The sequence below is a fragment of the Thalassophryne amazonica genome, chromosome 6, assembly GCF_902500255.1.
Source record: "Thalassophryne amazonica chromosome 6, fThaAma1.1, whole genome shotgun sequence".
NCBI lineage: Eukaryota > Metazoa > Chordata > Actinopteri > Batrachoidiformes > Batrachoididae > Thalassophryne > Thalassophryne amazonica.
The window spans coordinates 47,770,138-47,790,101 of NC_047108.1; the positions used below are offsets into that span (position 1 = coordinate 47,770,138).

Sequence of the window (19,964 nt, forward strand, 5' to 3'; positions counted from 1 at the left end):
GTTACGGTTAAATATACTGACCTAAACTTGACTATGTCATGAAAATGTGATGCATTTTGTGACTGCGTCATGAACTATTACTACATATTGGGACAGGATGTTATAGTCTGTCACAAGGCCACATATTTTAAATCCAATTAACCAAGTCCATTTTACTTAAAGAAAATACATTTTGAGTTAGCAGATTGAATTTAGCTGTAATCCAAAAAATTAACATAATGTTGAATCGAAATACTCGAGTTCTAATACATTACTTTTGGTTGCATAAATCTTTTTTAAATGCAACCAGTTACATAATTTTTGAGTCCTGCCAACTTGTGTGGGTTTACAGTAACCCTGAAAATGAAGAGGATGCACGGGGGGAGACGGTGATGTCCTCCTTCACAAACAATTCAGACAAACAGACACTCCTTTGTCATCGCCACTGAACACGACCCGTAACATACATGCAGCATTCCCCTGCTTCCAACATTTAAACATGTGACTGGTACGTGCATGTGCATGTGTGCTTTCCCAGTTGAGTTTAAAATGTGAGTTTAACTATCCTGTGAATGGAATTAGATTGCACTTGAGTACAAATCTTAAAAATACTGTACATTAAATTAGATTTTTTTTTTCAAAATAAATATTGGTCCATCTTCATCTGAATGCCAAAAACATACCTTCCTCAGACACTTTCAGAAGCAGACGCATTTTCATGCAACAGATCTTTCATACCGGCATGTGTGTATTTTTCTTACTCATCCCTTTGAAAATAACTTTTTTCACGCTACACTCACTTCAACCATCCATCATCACATGACTATTTTTGTCTGTGCAGACACAAATGCACTGATTTCTCTCAACACACCGGCACAGCACAATCGTGCACTGTTTCAGAAGCAAACACAGAAATAATGTTACAGTCGGACACGCGGCACTGCTACGTGCTGTAATGTTCCCAACGTACGTCTATGCCATGATGATCTGAGTGAGAGTGAATGTGATGCGGGGGGATCGTGCTTTGTTGAAATGATGAATCCAAAAATAAATATCTACAGATGTTTCACTCACATGCTGACAGCAATTTGTATAAGAACAGTCTTACAGCCGGGAGATTTCTGAAAGTACAAATGTGTTTATGGGCGCTTTTTAGTCAAGTTTCACAGTATCAAAGTGGTCCTCTGACTCACTTCCAAACAGTGTGCTCCTGTGTAAGTCGCTGGCACGTGCGACACACACACACACACACACACACACACACACACACACACACACACACACACACACACACACACACACACACACACACACACACACACACACACACACACAGTACCTTAGCATGAGGAACTATCATTACAAATAACTTCATGCGCACCATCATCATCATCATCATTTACGTCAGTCTATTATTGCTTCCAGATACCAATATTGTTAAACTACATTTTTTTTAAAATGAGAAGGGAAATATATATTGTCCATCTCGTCTCGCAGCGCAGAATTTCAAAAATAATCAGAGTTGCGTAATTTGCACAACAAGAAAACACAATAAACAACTACTGTATTATCCTTAAACGAGATGTAAGGCAGCACAAGATGAACAGATGAAGATCTGATCTGATTTTGTATACATACGCACAAAAAGTTCTGCTTCGCTGTTTTTTTTCCCCATGTCCACGCCTGGTCCTTGTTAGTCTATACGTTAGAGACAGCGTTGCTGGAATCTTTCGCCTGACGGATACCATAGAGCCATTTGATGACTCGAGCGTTCCTCTCAATGACTGAGATGCCGTAAGGGATGCGTTCGTTGGCAGGTCTGTCCTCGTCGTCCTCGTCTCCTCCATCTTCTCTCGCTCTGTCAGCATCTTCTCCACACTCGGAGCTCGGCGTACTGACACTGCGGAGCTTAGAGACGGAGACAATGTCTGAGTTGGCTCTGGTGAAGCGCTCCACTCCGCCCATTCCTTCCACTTCTTCTGGGTCTAGTCCACAGTAGTTGAAGAATCGCTCCAGGTCTGCTGTTGCGCGGGAATAGCGATCGCTCAGGTCTGACTTGGAGCGGTGCAACAATGGATGTTTGCGGGCAGAACCCTTGGAGCTGGCGTTTGATATCCGGGTAAAAGTGGGGGAGGCTGGCGGGATCGTGCCTGTTCGCACTAACATGGGACTTGGGGGCAGGTATGCTGGAGGGGAGGGCAGTGCCTGAGAGGTGGCGTTGACATGAAGGTGTGGTTTTGATTGGTTCTCAGTGGGTGGAGGAGGTGGGGGTGGAAGCTGAGGATGTGCTATTTGACCTTGAGCTGTCTGCCTGGACCTGATCTGGGGCTGCAGATGAGGCCTCTGAAGTTTCCTTGTGTCAGCTTGAGGCCTAACATCCACCCTCCGAACCGTTACTGTATTAGGGGAGCTATAGGGCGCGGGAACCAAAATACGCGGCACCCTTGATGGAACAGGAGGTGGACGACAACTGAGTTCTGCTGCAGGTGTCCGCAGGCTGGTATTAAGAGGAGATGAGGTGCAGGATGAGGTGGATGAGGAGTTGGTGGTCCCATGATTCAATGGTTTGAGGTTATTGAGGAGTCGACTGCTCCTCTCTTGCTCCACTGACAGGCTGCTGCCAATGCTCTTTGCTCCAGATGAAGGAGATGAGGATGACGGAGAGGTGGAGGATGAGGACTGAGAACAGGGCAAAGGTCCATCACAGACATCATTGATTAGATTATTCAGAATGTCCAAGTTGAGGGCAGGACCTCTTCTGCCTGCTGCTCCCTCTCTCCCTCCTCTGTGCTCCACCGTAGCCAGGCAGCGAGGAGCTTTACGGGCAGGAGAAGCACTGATCATCTGTCTCTGGAGCATCATACTTGGAGGAACCAGGGGTTTGCGTATAATTGGGGGTTTGACAGGAGCCTGGCGGGTCAGCGCCACCTGCTGACTCTTAACATATTTGGCCTTGTCAGCCTCCAAGCGTTCTACAGCACTCAGTTTACGAGCTTCAGGCTCAGCCCGGCGACGGAAGTAGTCTGGACCCTTGTTCAATATTCGGAAAGGCATAGCAGAGGTGAAGGGAACCCCGGCGAGACGGCCGTCAGATGGCCGCAGGGTCTCCACTGGCATCCTGAAGGAACTGAGGAAAAGACAGAACAAGAGGATTGTGATTAATCTCAAGGAGATATGAAAGAGTTTAGAAACACTGCTGCAGAGAAACAACGGTGCACATGTGTGAAATGTCAAAATGTCATGTACAGTATGTAGTTAATGATAGAGTTGAGACTGTAGACACACGTAGAGATGGACGAGAGTAAAGCTTGAATGGTGATCCTTTCACACCTCCCACATGTCCTCAGAAAACAGCTCATTGTATTCTGTCCTTTCTTCCCCCACACACCTCCTTTAACTTCCTTACCGGTCGCTGTGCTGCTGCTCTCACTTCTCTCCTCTTGTTCCTCTTTTCTTCTCTGTTATCTTTCTTTTTGCCTGTCCTGGCTCAGTTAACGGCTCCTTGTGCGACGGGGTCAGCTGGGGTCAAATTCCACATTGGGCCCGAGCAGACCCGTTCTGTTGGCTCAGCGGTGGGATGTGGGTCAGGGTCAGCTGATGGGGCACTTTAACCAAAAGACACAGTCTGGTAGATTGCAAAACAGTCCAGCAACAGTGATACAGCTGCTGTGGTCCCCTTCACGACGTCTGTCCAACAATGTGATGCGACGCTAAAAGCTGTCCAAAAACTCAGCCGGAGAGTTTCTCCATCCTGGAAAAGGTAAAGAGAGAGATGTACCGTCCACGTCAGATCATCTTTATGCACACATACACACACACACACACACACTCACATACGTATACAGACACACACACACAGACAGAGAGAGACGCTTGTCCAGCAGACAGATGGACTCTCTTCAAACTGAAGTGGAGCAGGCTTTAATACGACGTATGGCTCCTCCCAGCCGGCCAATCACATGGCAGACTGTGAGCCTCAGCAGGACAGAGTGGGCGGGGTGAGAGGCGGAAGCCGTGTTCCTATTGGCTCATCTCAAAAGTGATTTTGACCAATCGGACCCCTCCCCCCTCACAGCACAACAAAACACTGGGGCAGGATTTTCATTCAAATGAAAATTCTTTGAAAAGGAGAAAGGGAGAGAAAGAGCGCACGATAATGAGCAAAACAGCTGCAATTTTTTTACACAGACTTGCATCAAGCTCAGCGCGAAACAAAACCTACATCCACGTTCCCTTTCTTTAGTTCTTTTTCTTAACTGCAGAGGACAAAGTGTATGAAAAACAGATTATAGCAGATGGTTATTTCACTTTATGTTCACGCTTTAGATGCTTAAACTCCAACTCGTTGACTAACATCCAAACCAGTGGCGTCTACAGTCTAGAGTGGATAACAATTCCAGCACTACTTTTAGAGGAAAAAAAAAAAAACAGAGTGGTCTCTTTATTATTTAATCCTGTTTTATTTCATTGTCTTTGCACAATAAAGAACAATTGCAAACAGATTTCTGACGTCCACTAATCCGGATCCAGATCACCTCCAAAATTCAGTGGAGTCTTCCATGCCTTAATATCTATCTGTGGTGCAAATTTGGTGAGAATCCGTGAAGTAGTTTTGACGTAATCCTTCAAAGCCTATCCTATATAAAGAGAAATCTTGATCTGGAATCCAGATTCGGATCACTTCCAAAATTTAATGATTCTTCCCTGGGCTAGTATATATATCTGTGTTGAAAATTTAGTGAGAATCCATGAAGTAGTTTTGACGTAATCCTGCTAACGGTAATCCTTCAAAGCCTATATAAAGTAAAACTTGATACACAATCCGGATCCAGATCTGGATCACCTCCAAAATTTAGTGAAATCGTCCATGGCCTAATAGCTTTCTGTTGTGAAAATTTCATCTGACAGACAGACAGGCAAATAAATAAACGCCGAATATTTTATTATGTCATTGGCAGACATAAAAATTTCTGTAATACATAATAATGTGTAAATACTACATCTTATGACATAACATGCTGTAAAGCTGACAGATGTCCCATCCGGCCTGCAAAGCCTTTGGGCTCCCCCAGGAGTAGGTGCAGGAGGAGACTCCGAACAACTTAATTATAACCTGCTGCAATCACAACCTGGCCTTGGAGGGAAAATGATGAGATCTGTAAATATATAGCAGGAATGTGGATCTAGGTGTTGGAATGTCAACAAAAAGATGTACAACAGTGGTCTAAGTGGTCTACACTACCAGACTCTGTTGCCAAGTCCACATGGTGAAATGTAGAGAACAAAACAAGCTAACAGCAGCAGGAAAAACTAAAGGAAAAAAGTGGAGTAGAAACAAACAATTTTTTGGATTATAGCAGAAACCCATGTGAGTCTGGTGGAGACATATATGCAGAACAAAAGGAGAAACTTTTATTAATAAGCATGCTACTGCAATGGATGGCGATGGGACTTTAGAAGGCAGCACTACATTTTTTAACCTCGTCCCGGTTTCATAAAGCTGTCTAATCTTGTTTAGTCAAATAAACTCACTTAGTTGACTTTTTTTTTTTTTTACATTAGTTGTTGCACAAAGTGCATAGTCAGCTAAAGTTTCACCATACCCAACCAGTGGCGGTGTCAGGAAATTTTTGTTGGGGGGGCTGAGGGGGAGCTGGGGTAAAAGTTGGAGGGGCTCCACAAAATGTCATCGAAATGAACAATACGAGGTCTGTCCATAAAGTAACGGTCCTTTTTATTTTTTTTATTTTTGACATGCTTGAACCCTCGTGCGCATGCGTGAGTTTTTCCACGCCTGTCGGTGACGTCATTCGCCTGTGAGCACGCCTTGGGAAGGAGTGGTCCCGCCCCCTCGTTGGATTTTCATTGTCTGGAAATGGCGGAATGAAAAGGACTTTTTTTCCATCAGAATTTTTTCAGAAGCTGTTAGAGACTGGCACCTGAAAACCATTGGAAAAATTTATCTGGCTTTCGGTGAAAATTTTACGGGCTTCACAGAGAATAAGGACTTTAACTACAGCTTTAAGGACCCCTTTAAGGATGGTCGGTGCGCCACGCTCCGAGCTGCGACGATGAGGCACAAACCACTGGATCATTTCTAAACGGATGGCTCTGTGGATACGAGACCGTCGTGTGCTCTTTCTCTGGTTATCAGAAGAGCTGGACATCAGCCATTTTCCAGCAGATTTCACTTTTAACAAGAGATTTTGTCATGGAAAGCTGCGCGGAGGCTTTGCGCGTCATGATGGAGCCGCTGATGGAGCGAGACAAAGAACACCTCCGTTTTGGAGTGTCAGAGGACAAGTTGGGACATGCCTATCTCGGCTTTCAGTGCTTACCAGTCGAGTGAGTATAAGAGAAATTGTGGAGAGCTGGTCTCAAGCTCGTTGTAACTCTGCATGGCTTTGTGCACATGCGCAAAGAAAATTTTGAAATCTCCATCACACATTAATTATGTGGCATCATATTCAAGAAGTCTTGGGGCTGTAATTTCTGCCAAAGGTGCATCAACAAAATATTGAGCAAAGGCTGTAAATACTCGTGTGCATGCGATTTCTTATTTTAATAAATGTGAAAAAAAAATGACCAAATACTTTTTTGATGTTGTCATTATGGGGTGTTATGAGAAAAATTAATTTACTCCATTTTGGAATAGGGCTGTAACAAAACAAAATGTGGAAAAAGTGAAGCACTGTGAATACTTTCCAGATGCACAGTCTATCACACCCAGTTAGCAGACCCTTCTCTCACCTGCTTTCTTTCCACACACCTCCATATCCAGCGTGTCTAGCTGCACATTTTTTTTTTTTTTTGTCCCTATCTCTCAACACATGTCCCTGTTTTCCTGCACTCTCTGTCTCATGACCGCCTACAATTGGACATGCTACTGTTTTCAGGTGCTGTAAGCGCATTAAAAACCCAGTCATACACTCAGACACATGCTGCTTTCATCTTGACCATGTGACAAGCCAAAGGAGACATTTAAAAATAGACCATTAACTGGATCTGCAACACTGACAATTAACAATTGTACTGCATTAACGGACTGGTATTTCATGTGTTTAAGTCGTGTGTGTGTGTGTGTGTGGCCCGGGAAAGGGAAGTCTGGGGTCCTCTGCTGGAGGTGTTGCACCCACGACTTGATCCCGGAGAAGCGGTTGAAGATGATTTGAGATAATTCTGCCAACACCCAGCAGCCTCTGTATCTGTAGATCTTTCTGATGCTGTCAGAAAGATCGGTCCATCTTCTATTTCTATTATTACTTCTATAAGACCTTCCCACACAGATACAAAATGAACTTTGTTTTCAAATAGTGTTCCATAAACACAGCATTTTAAGATTCATCTGTGTCCACAGTAAAATGTTCAAATTAACCAAAAAAGCTGTAGTACATATAGTACATATACATATACATATACACACTTTTGGATTATACAACCCCTGGCAATAATTATGGAATCACCGGCCTCGGAGGATGTTCATTCAGTTGTTTAATTTTGTAGAAAAAAAGCAGATCACAGACATGACACAAAACTAAAGTCATTTGAAATGGCAACTTTCTGACTTTAAGAAACACTATAAGAAATCAGGAAAAAAAATTGTGGCAGTCAGTAATGGTTACTTTTTTAGACCAAGCAGAGGGAAAAAATATGGACTCACTCAATTCTGAGGAAAAAATTATGGAATCACCCTGTAAATTTTCATCCCCAAAACTAACACCTGCATCAAATCAGATCTGCTCGTTAGTCTGCATCTAAAAAGGAGTGATCACACCTTGGAGAGCTGTTGCACCAAGTGGACTGACATGAATCATGGCTCCAACACGAGAGACGTCAATTGAAACAAAGGAGAGGATTATCAAACTCTTAAAAGAGGGTAAATCATCACGCAATGTTGCAAAAGATGTTGGTTGTTCACAGTCAGCTGTGTCTAAACTCTGGACCAAATACAAACAACATGGGAAGGTTGTTAAAGGCAAACATACTGGTAGACCAAGGAAGACATCAAAGCGTCAAGACAAAAAACTTAAAGCAATATGTCTCAAAAATCGAAAATGCCAACAAAACAAATGAGGAACAAATGGGAGGAAACTGGAGTCAACGTCTGTGCCCAAAACACTGTTTACATGTGAATGAAATGTCAAAAACATACAAATCTTGTTCAGATACACCTAAATCTGTTCGCGTGTGGATGGGACCTAATACTGTGGCCAAGCACACACTACCTTCAGTACGTGTAACAGCGCACCGCATCCAGATTGTACAAAATTGTGTCATAGCAATGGCGCATAAAACGCACCAATAGATCCAATTGTTTTGCTCATCAATGCCTGTAGTTTTTTCCTTTTCATGTTGTTTTTTTCTTTCCTAAGTAGTTTAGAATTGTTTAGCCAGTAATTACACAATTAAAAAAAAAGAACTACAGAACATAGTTCTGTAGTTCTTTTTTTCTGTAGTTCTGTAGTAGGCTGTTTGTACGGGAATAATAATCTAAAAAACATAAGTGAATTGCTTGTCTAGCAATCACACAATTATAAACTATTTAGGAATGAAAAAAGTACTTGTTAACAAAAACTCCAGGGAATCTTGCTGAAAGAAAAAGGCTTACTACACCTAGCCATTCCTACACTTAAGATACTAGCTGTACTGTAATAGCTATAGTTAAATACAAAAATTGTCATGTATGTGTCCATTCATAGAAACTCATTCCAAATACATCAGAAACCAAAAGAGTAAAGACAAATTACTGGTCACAGAAATGGATTATATGATGAGGCCTTGTCATTACCCTCACTCAGGCCTCCCCTGAAAAACATCACGTTAGTCCAAATTTAGTCATTTCAGGTCCACAAAAGCATATGTGAAGATTGTTTGGAGAATTACTTTGACAAATGTCTCATTTCTTATGTGTAATGATCTGAAAAAAGTACAGATACAAAGAAGAGAGGTTTCACCTGGACTCTTAGACACCATCATTCATCTACCAGCAGTATGCCTGTGGCAGGCCTCTGACACACACAATTACTATACTGGACATAGTCACAGACACGCAAAAAGAAACCCATTGTTCAGGGAATTAAGGGATATCACACAAGTTTAACAAACACGCAGCCACAAGCCCACCACACCCACAGAAACCCATTCCACACAATAAGTAGTCCCATGATCCACTCAGTTACTTTTAAAAAACTTCCAACTATTTCACTGTGAATACTTCTTGAGCAATGCAGCTACACAAAAGTTTACATCAATCACTGCTTTAGAAATGCAGAAGACAGGGTCGTTTTATGGTCTGCATATGAAAAGGTCCAGTAAAGGACTCTAAAAGCTTTCCCATCCCACATCAAATTTGGAAGTATGTAAATGAAAAGCCTGTTACCTCCTATGAAGATCACCGTTGTAAAGAACGATCTTCAGGCAAATATTTTCACCCCAGCCTCCGGTCATGAAAACAGCAGCTATTATGACTGATTGCTACACTATGCAGGGTCAGTCAGCTAAATGGCATGTCTGCTATGAGACTAACGAGTGTGCCAACGGTGCCATAATTCCATCGCCTGCCAATGACCAAAGTGTGTGGGTCAAACTCACTGGTTCCTTAGCTGTGTCGGTATAGAAACAAATCTCAATGAGTCTCTTTTTTCGTCTTTTTTTTAATTTCCATTTGTATTCTGGTGTGTCTATGCAGCTACACAAATAGCTTATGTGTCCAAAAGACAGACGCAAACCACAAGCACAGACGGAGGAATAATATTTCTATTCAGTGATGGAAAATTCTGCGGTTTGATAATCATAAAACTATGATGGATCTCAGCGCTTTCACATTCATTGCTTTTTCCAACCCCAAATTAGATTTATATTCATGTTCGTGGCCTAGTGGCAGGGTACATGTTTCTGTAATCACGTGTCTGTAAGGAGGGACGGAGAAATATAGACGTGTTTCAACCAGAATCCTGTTTTAAAAAAAAAAAATAATAAAAAACAGAGGGAACCTCCAGCTCAGAGGAGAACATGGCCTACACTTTACCACAGCTGACTTTAGACATCTACCGACCAGTCTGCATAAGCCAAATTATAGGGGAAGCCTCAGACTGAGAACAGCATATTCTAACACTTTGTTACTGGTTGACTGATGGTGCAAATATAGCAACAAGTGAAGCCCAGAGTTTTGAATGATTATTATACTGTATGTTTCTGAATTAACAGGGTTTTGTTTTTCTTAGAAATACAACTCAAGAAAACATGGTATTCTTATATTCAGAATCTACACTTTTATATGTTATATATGTCTGTAACAATAGGTGGAACCAAATAGCAGCTCCTTGGTGAAAGATCTGCCCATTTAATGAGCTTACAAGGCTGCATGACAGCGAAACACAGTACTGGTCCAGAAAATCAGCGTGGCTGTAAAGCCAGCAAGTTAACCGGTATCTGAAGAGAAGGTATGCAGCAGTCGTCAAACAACTCTCAAGCAACCATGAAATACAGTGTGACAAAAGCTAATGTTAGAAGACAGCAAGCACAGAAAGCCCATCTAAAAAAAATATGTGCTGCTTCTAAAACACAGACAAGTAAAGGCGCCTTTCTACTACAAAGCTCCAGCACTACTCGGCTCTACTCTACTCGGCTCTACTCAGTTTGGTTCCAAGCGCGTCCTTTTCTACTGCAAACAGTACCTCTTCAATGTGGGCGGGGTCAGCAGAGCAAACTACGGTGATGTCATTTTATACGCGACATAAACAAACAATGGAGGATTCTGTGTGTTTACTGCTCTGTAAGTTTTTAAGAGAAAGTTGTTGGCGGCGAGACAAAACACGCTTGAGAAGTATAGACTCTGAGAATTCATACAACAATATGAAGATGAAGACGAGAAGATACAAGCTGCTAGAGATGAAGAGGCAAAGCATGACAGTAAGCTAATTGTTAGCTTCCTAAGTAGCTCGTAAATAAGTAATAACTGCAGGCTGTCGCTATTAACTATTAAAATTGTGGCTGTCAAAATAACGCGTTAGTTTAGATTAATTACAATACCTATCAGGCCTTCAGTCACACTTTGCTCCGTTTTGTTTTGACATCAGTAACTTGGTCTGTAAATAAAGACGTGTTTCTGAGAGCAATAAACGTGTTAATGTCAGTACTTTTTTTTTACCAAAGCAACTCGCTTTGATAAGTTATTGTTAAATCTCAAATGTGGGAGTTTGTGTGTTTACTGACGTTCACGCACAAAATGTTAATTCGGTTTTAATGACCGTTAATTAACGTCGTCACTGAACTCGAACATTAAAAACGTTTGTTTTTCATCCAGATTTTAATGTTCAATGGACAAATTTAAAATATGAAATCTATTAAGATAATTATTAAAGGAGTCATATTGTGCAGAAAGAATCAGCCTCCAAACTCCCACAATTCTGTTTTTATAGACATTCTTTATAATACAGCCTTTTATTGTCATTGTACACATAAATACAATGAAATTTGTCTGCATTTAACCCATCCAAATTACACTTACAGTTCTCCCAATTTAAGATCAATTTACAGCTTGTTTAATACCTCCTTGATATGTAACAAAAATAACCCTGATCCTTTTTTACCTGATTATTAAGTGCCCCAAACACACACAGATCTGAGTTTTTTTTAAATATACCTGCAATTAAATGATTCATTTAGATTAATCACAAACCCTGTAATCACATTATTTTTTTAATAACCTGACAGCACTAATTAAAATATGTATGCTGTACGAGGGCTGTCCATAAAGTATAGGTCCTTTTTATTTTTTTCAAAAACTATATGGATTTCATTCATATGTTTTTACGTCAGACATGCTTGAACCCTCGTGCGCATGTGTGAGTTTTTCCACGCCTGTCGGTGACGTCATTCGCCTGTGAGCACTCCTTGTGGGAGGAGTCGTCCAGCCCCTCGTCGGAATTCCTTTGTCTGAGAAGTTGCTGAGAGACTGGCGCTTTGTTTGATCAAAATTTTTTCTAAACCTGTGAGACACATCGAAGTGGACACGGTTCGAAAAATTAAGCTAGTTTTCAGTGAAAATTTTAACGGCTGATGAGAGATTTTGAGGTGACACTGTCGCTTTAAGGACTTCCCACGGTGCGAGACGTCGCGCTGCGCTCTCAGGCGCCATCATCAGCCTGTTTCAAGCTGAAAAACTCCACATTTCAGGCTCTATTGATCCAGGACGTCGTGAGAGAACAGAGAAGTTTCAGAAGAAGTTGGTTTCAGCATTTTATCCGGATATTCCACTGTTAAAGGAGATTTTTTTAATGAAAGACGTGCGGACGGGTCCGCGCGTCGGGACGCAGCCGGCGCGGAGCGGCGGCACAGGAAAAACACCTCCGTGTTGATAACCATTTGTAAAATCCAGGCGGCTTTTGATGGCTTTCAGTGGAGTGAGTATATGAGAAATTATTTAACAGCTGGACATGTTCCAACTTGTCCTTAAGGCTTCCAACAGAGGTGTTTTTCCTGTGGTGGAGCGTCGCAGCGGCTGCGAGCCGATGCGCGGACCCGTCCGCACGTCTTTCATTAAAAAAATCTCCTTTAACAGTGGAATATCCGGATAAAATGCTGAAACCGACTTCTTCTGAAACTTCTCTGTTCTCTCACGACGTCCTGGATCAATAGAGCCTGAAATGTGGAGGTTTTCAGCTTGAAACAGGCTGATGACGCCGCCTGAGAGCGCTGCGCGACGTCTCGCTCCGTGGGAAGTCCTTAAAGCGACAGTATCACCTCAAAATCTCTCATCAGCCGTTAAAAGTTTCACTGAAAACCAGCTTAATTTTTCGAACCGTGTCCACTTCGATGTGTCTCACAGGTTTAGAAAAAATTTTGATCAAACAAAGCGCCAGTCTCTCAGCAACTTCTCAGACAAAGGAATTCCGACGAGGGGCTGGACGACTCCTCCCACAAGGAGTGCTCACAGGCGAATGACGTCACCGACAGGCGTGGAAAAACTCACGCATGCGCACGAGGGTTCAAGCATGTCTGACGTAAAAACATATGAATGAAATCCATATAGTTTTTGAAAAAAATTAAAAGGACCGTTACTTTATGGACAGACCTCGTATGTGTGTGTTTCAGATGGTTTTCTCAGAGTCACCGCTGCAGAGGTTCATGCCACAGAATGGGACACCTTTGTCATCATCATCATCATGTTATACATGTTATGTTTCACTATGAATTTTGAATACATTTTTGTACTTTTTGCTAAAATGTCTCCACTTTTGTGTAAGTTTGATTTGTAAAAGTTACCAAGGTTTACTGATTTAAAGGCTAACAGTTTGAAAAGCTGTTTAAGCATAATCCAGTAGTAAAATAAGTTTTACATTTAATGGGGTCATAAATGCAAATTGAAGTAAACAGACAGTAAAACTGGTTGTTCAAAATTCCTTGATGTAATGGTGCCTTCACTGAAGTGCCTAAACCTTTTTATGTTAAATACCATTTGGTAAAATCTCAGTTTAGACATGATTATTCCAGCATCTGTGTAAAGATTCAGCCAGGTGTAGTGCGCAGTGTCTTCTGGAGAGGCTAAAACCCAAATTAAAAATTCTTAAAAATGAACCTTCATTGCACCAAAACATCAATGACAAAATGTTTTTTACTGTTGACTCAGCATGAAATGACAAATTATGGTACAGTCACATGAGTCAAATTGTTTACTGCAACAAAAAAAGAGCAAATACAAAAAAGAAAAAAAAAAGCGCAACACAAACTATACAAAAGTTTCATGTGTCTGTAGTCTGGGTTGGGGGCGCAGGTCACATGCCCCGGTCACGCATCGCGTGCACAAGGTCACCCAGCATGCCAAGATATGCCTGATTAAATGCAGCTTCCACCACCGTTGCTTCCTCAAGGATCAGTTGGATGTGTCGATCACACTGAACCCAGTTCAGCTTCAGCCTCAACGTCACTCAAGATGGTCAGATTCTCCTGCTGGAATAGGCTTCCTTTATCTCTTTCCTGGACAATAATGAAGGTAGAAATGGGAAAGCAAGTAAAAAAAAAAAAAAAAAAAAAACCTTCAGTCTTTGTATGATCATTCCCCAGAGTTTCAGTTATCTTGGTCACTTTGCTTAAAAATGATGTTCTTTCAAAATTATCCTCCAACAAATCAGACCATTTGGAGCATCATGTTGGGAAGGTGTCGTAGCACGGACCCACAACAGGGGGCGCAAATGAACGGACAATGAGTAAGCCAAAAGGTAACAATTTAATGTTGTGATAATACACAACGAAATGTGTCGTAATTTTCACAGTCAATAAACACCAGGTGACGTGTGGGCAGGCTCGAAGATAGAAGACGCCCGACGAGAGAGAAGCCGCGTCCCACACGGCCTCCACCACCAACGGTCTGAAGAACACCGGAGCCGCCAAGTCCCGAGTCCCCAGGTGGCCTCTGTCTTCGGCTGTCGACCCTGGTACTGCTGGCAGAAAACAGAAAGATGATGTATGAGTGTGAGTCCGCACACTCAGTAATTTACAGTCCAAACACAGTTGGGAGGGAGCACCTCCACCTCCAAATCACACACACTCGTGCAGCTCCTGGTCAACCACTTATCTGAGATGGGGTGTGAGGCGAAGCCGTCGCTGTCACACCAAACGCCAATCCTCCAGATAAGGCAACACTCCAGGAAAACGGCTGCAATAGAGGTTCAAGTTATTACACACACACAGTGTTAGTCAGCAGAGAAATTACCTTGGTACTGGTAGTCGATTTCTCGGCGGGGAGGTGGAGTTGCAGTCCGGCTTTTATGGTAGTGATGATAACGAGTGACAGCTGGTGCAGAGGATGAGTGACAGCTGTCACTTCTTCTGGGTCTGGCGCCCTCTCGTGCTTGGAGCCCGCACTCCAAGCAGGGCGCCCTCTGGTGGTGGTGGGCCAGCAGTACCTCCTCTTCAGCGGCCCACACAACACATCATTTTGAAAGAACATGACTTTTATGCAAAGCGACCAAGATAACTGAAACTTTCGGAAGGTCCAGCAAAATTTGTTGGACCTTTGTGGGATTTATTACAATATTTATGGGTTCCTGGTTTTTGTTTTTTGTGGGGGTGGGGGGGTCACCCTGTATATATGGTATTTGGGAAAGTTACATGATGTGAGACACGTTATTCTTACCAGTGATGACACGTTCCTGTGTGGTGCTGGACTTTGATACAGATGTTGAAGCTGGTGTTTGAACCCTCCTCGCTTATGGAACTGGATTCTTCAACAAAAACACAAAATGGCGACATGTCAAAAAAACACACATCACCGTAATGGCACTAAATGAGTCAAATGTACATGTTTGTTGTCTTGCTGACTTGAGGTGTTTTTCTGTCAGAAGTTAATTCTTTAAAGCGGAGCACGGAGTTAGCTAGCTCGCTAGTTAGCAGTCAGCTAGCTCACTGTGTCCGCGTACATGAGACAACGATGTTACTTTAACACAAGGTTAGACTCACAATCTTCGTTTGTTAAAGTGTGCTTCCCACCAATGGGATAAGTAACGTTAAACGGTGCTTTCAAGCAGACTACAGACAGTCACAAAAACACTTACCATCCGTCACTTCTAACAAAGCCCAGTCGCGGTCATCCTGCCTCTGGGTGTTCGCCATTCGGTGTCCATAAACAGCGTTCCTGCGTTCGAACCATTTCCAGCCCTTACGGTCCGACCTACTCCGGGCGTTGTGGTCCTGTGTTCACTTTTAAACTTTTTCAGCTGCTCTCTGCGTTGCTGTAATGTCCGATGAGCCGGGCGCAGCCAAAGACTGGGAGATTTTCTCATTTCGGATCACTTCATCCACCTCTCTGTATTCTCTCCTCCGCCACCAAACACAAACGTCTGTAAATCATCCACAGACCACGGTGTGGTTTTGTGCGAGTAAAAAAAAAAAAAAAAAAAACTCGCCGTGAAAGGAAAGAAAAGGACGGTCGCTGTAACGCCGCTGTGACTATTTAAAAATGGCGGGTTTTGATTTTCCTCTCGGACGGCGCACTCATGACTCATCCAGTGACGACATTCTCTGATCAATCAGTGGCCAGCAGCCTGTTGACGTCACATTTTAGTATCGGCTCGGCTCGCTTGGAACCGCTTCTGAGCAGGTACTAAAAAAGCACCCGGTACCAGGTACTAACCATAGTGGAAAAGCAAAATACCGAGTAGAGTCGAGCCGAGTAGTGTAGAGTAGTGCTACTTTTGTGAAGAAGAAAAGCGCCTTAAGTGTGTCAGTACATAGCTGAAAAATGACTCACCATAAATTTTGTTTTTCTTTGCATTATTTTAAATAAAAGCAATTTCTTAAAATGAAGATTTGGTCTTCGGAAAATCTTTTCTAAAAAAAAAAAAAAAAGGAAAAATACAGTACTCACAAAAAAACCCATCCTAAAAACACAACAAAGCTGTCAGAGCTCAGATTAATGGGAATATGGAGCACTAAACACAGAGGGACAGCTACAAGACTCAGTCAAGTGTGTGTGTCTGGTGACGTCAGTCAGCCGGTCATATCACAGTGGCCTTGTCACAGCCGGCACTGACTGCACATTATATACAAAGCATCAACAAGGTAACAATAGAATGCTTTCTGTCCTCTGACAAACACACAGTACATTTTTTAATGTTGGAAACTAACACTGCATACACATTAATCCATATGTCACAGGTGCGCGTAAACAATGTGCACCCACAGAAGTGTTGTCAGGCTGTTTTTGTAAAAACATCCTTACAATGTATCAAGAAATACAAAGCCCCCACAACCCACAACCGTGACCTCAATGTCTGTGACTCTAACATTGATCTATTGATCTATCTATATCCGACCTCTTACTTTGTATTTTCTAATTGTAATGCCTCCTTCAGGTGTAATGTTACATCACTCACTCTTGTCACGTACGAAGGGCTGGCAGACAGGTGTGAACTTTTTTCAGGTTCTGGTTTTTTGCTGGGCCATCAATCAATTCCTTCTTCTAATCTACTGTCAAATTATAGAGAATGAATTTAGAATTTAAAGCTCTTGCAGAAATGCTGTTATCAAAAAGAGACACTGCTATACTTTTGTTCAGAGACTATTTTGTGCTTTTGTGCTCTATTTCAGGCAGCACGTTGGTTTAGTGGTAAACACTGTTGCCTCACAGCAAGAAAGCTGTGGTCTCATTTCCCACCTGGGATCTTTCTGTGTGGAGTTTGCATGTTCTCCCCGTGTTTGCGTGGGCTCCCTCCAGGTGCTCCGGCTTCCTCCCACATCCAGAAACATGCATGTTAGGTGAATTGAAAACTTGAAATTGACTGTAGTGCGTGCAGGTGTGAATATGTTTGACGTCCTGTCCAGGGTGTACCGCGCCTCATGCCCTTTCACTGCTGAGACAGACTCCAGCTCCCCCCCCACTCCCGTGACCGTAACTAGAGTAAAGGTGCACTGACATGTGGATGACTTTGATTCACGCACTTGCACAACCTGTGTCGTGCAGGAGAGCAAACGTGTCACTAACGGGTGCAGACTGAACGTGAGAGGGGTGCTGGAGCATGCAATTGAATTTTGAAATGTTCACAAAATCCTTCACGCATAAATGTCGTGCTACGTGGTGCAAACTGCTCGCCAACATGACGTGTAACTCATCAAGTGGAGTAAAGAATAAGTGAACAGAACGAATGGTTGCGTCAGCGGATCGCAGCTCATCGGAACGATTATAACGAGATGTTAAATCTATCATAAACATACTTTAACAACTGTTTACAAGAAGGAAAGAACATGCAACTGTTTTACCAAGCCATGACAATGTAAACAAGACAAATAATTACCTTTTTAGATGGTTCCAAATGCTTTCTCCAGCTCATTCACGCGTGAAGAGCTCCGGCAACAAACAGCGGAGCAGTCCTCTGTGATTCAGGAAGCGATTAGAGCAATTTTCAACAGACAACTTGCAGAGAAAATGCTTAATCCGCTCTGAAGTAATTATTTTATATACGCAGCATCCAGCATAGAGCGTGTGGCAGGCGATGGAACAAGGCACGGCCATGAAGCTCAAAATTGAGCTCAGGTACATTCTGTTTCAACTGATCATACTTGAGATGTTGCTACAGCTTAATCGGAGAACACCAATCAGGCCTGAATGGTAGATTGGCCAGATGGAAGCCACTCCTTAGTAAAAGGCACATGGCAGCCTGGAGTTTGCCAAAAGGCAGCTGAAGGACTCTTAAGATCATGAGAAGCAAAATTCTCTGATCTGATGAGACAAAGATTGAACTCTTTGGTGTGAATGCCAGGCATCATGTTTGGAGGAAACCATGCAGGCGCCATCCCTACAGTGAAGCATGGTGGTGACAGCATCATGCTGTGGGGATGTTTTTTAGCGGCAGGAACTGGGACACTAGTCAGGATTGAGGGAAAGATGAATGCAGCAATGTACAGAGATATCCTGGATGAAAACCTGCTCCAGAGCGCTCTTGACGTTAGACTGGGGCGACGGTTCATCTTTCAGCAGGACAATGACCCAAAGTACACAGCCAAGATATCATAGGAGTGGCTTCAGGACAACTTTGAATGTCCTTGAATGGCCCAGCCAGAGCTCAGACCTGAATCCAATTGAACATCTCTGGAGAGATCTGAAAATCTCGCTGAGATCTGAAAATGAATGCTCTCCATCCACCCTGATGGAAATTGAGAGGTGTTGCAAAGAGGAATGGGCAAAATTGCCCAAAGATAGGTGTGCCAAGCTTGTGACATCATATTCAAAAAGACTTGAGCCTGTAATTGCTGCCAAAGGTGCATCAAAAAAGTATTATTTAAAGGTGTGAATACTTACATATATGTGATTTCTTACTTTTTTATTTTTAATAAATTTGCAAAAATTTCAAATAAAACTTTTTCTGTGTTGTCATTATGAGGTGTTGAGTATAATTTTGAGGGTAAAAAAATTAATTTACTCCATTTTGGAATAAGACTGTAACATGACAAAATGTGAAAAACATGAAGCGCAGTGAATACTTTCCGTATGCACCGTAAGCTTTCCACAGATATTGACACTGCCATTTTGTTGTAAAACCTAGGAAGCACTGGACCCACTGAACTCTTAAAGGGTTGACAAAATAAATGATTAATGTTGCTACAGGGGTTTTGACTGCTAACTGCTAACCATGAGCTAACAACAAGGAAACCTAGCAGCGTGCACTCTCTGTTAATGGGGCTGCACTATACACCTTTCAGTTACATGGGTCATTGTTTTTCCATATTTATTACAAGTTAGAGTTACATACTCTGATTCGTATAGTCATGGTTAAATACGGGATGACTGTGTTTGCAATTGTCTCGCATCAAGACTAAGCTCCAGACTTACAATGACTTCCTGGACTTTGCCATTAGAAATGTATCTGTAGGCACCGGTGAAAGTGTTGAACATGTTCAGACATTCATGTCACTGGGTCCTCAACATTTGAGATCAAGAGATCCCTGGGAATGGCTTATGGAATCATGAGGTAACTGGACACAGGTGCTCAGTAAAGCTGATTCCTTTGCAGGAAAAAAAGTCTTGGCCTTGGTCTTGGCATGGCGATAAGACTTGGATGCAAACCACTTATTTAAGGTGGCGACTGGATGTCATTGGTATTAGGTGTCTTCAGAGAATCTTTGTTTCTCGCCGGATTGAGTTTGTGTCAAATGAAGGTTCACTTGGTCAGACTCATTAGAGGCATATCACTTGTACTTTAAGGGAAAGTCAGCTATGACATTTTGGTCATGTAGCGCATCAGTTCTCAGAACCCCAAATGGGATAGGGCCAGGTGCAAAAAAGTGCTTGAAGATATACCTTTCTGAAATATTGGTCCTGTGTATTCCGTATTTTACACAGCATAGGAAAACTATGCTATGGCACGGTACGGCACGGTGGATTAGTGGTTAGCACTGGTGCCTCACAGCAAGAAGGTCATGGAATCGATTCCCACCCTTTCTGTGTGGAGATGGTATGTTCTTCCCGTGCCTGCGTGGGTTTTGCTTGT

The 19,964-nt window shown here is 42.5% G+C and overlaps 1 protein-coding gene across 1 annotated transcript in view; it reads right to left on the bottom strand.

Annotated features, from left to right (window-relative positions):
• Positions 1 to 303: 303 nt before the first annotated feature.
• Positions 304 to 19,964, bottom strand: part of wu:fa11c10 (protein FAM110B) — a 31,118-nt gene continuing 11,457 nt past the window's right edge. The window contains exons 2-3 of the mRNA XM_034172128.1: positions 3,386 to 3,730; positions 304 to 3,106 (exon numbers count right to left, since the gene is read on the bottom strand). Coding sequence (XP_034028019.1) covers positions 1,678 to 3,096 — 1,419 coding nt within the window. The 5' untranslated portion in view covers positions 3,097 to 3,106; positions 3,386 to 3,730 and the 3' untranslated portion in view covers positions 304 to 1,677. The remainder of the gene's footprint in view (positions 3,107 to 3,385; positions 3,731 to 19,964) is intronic.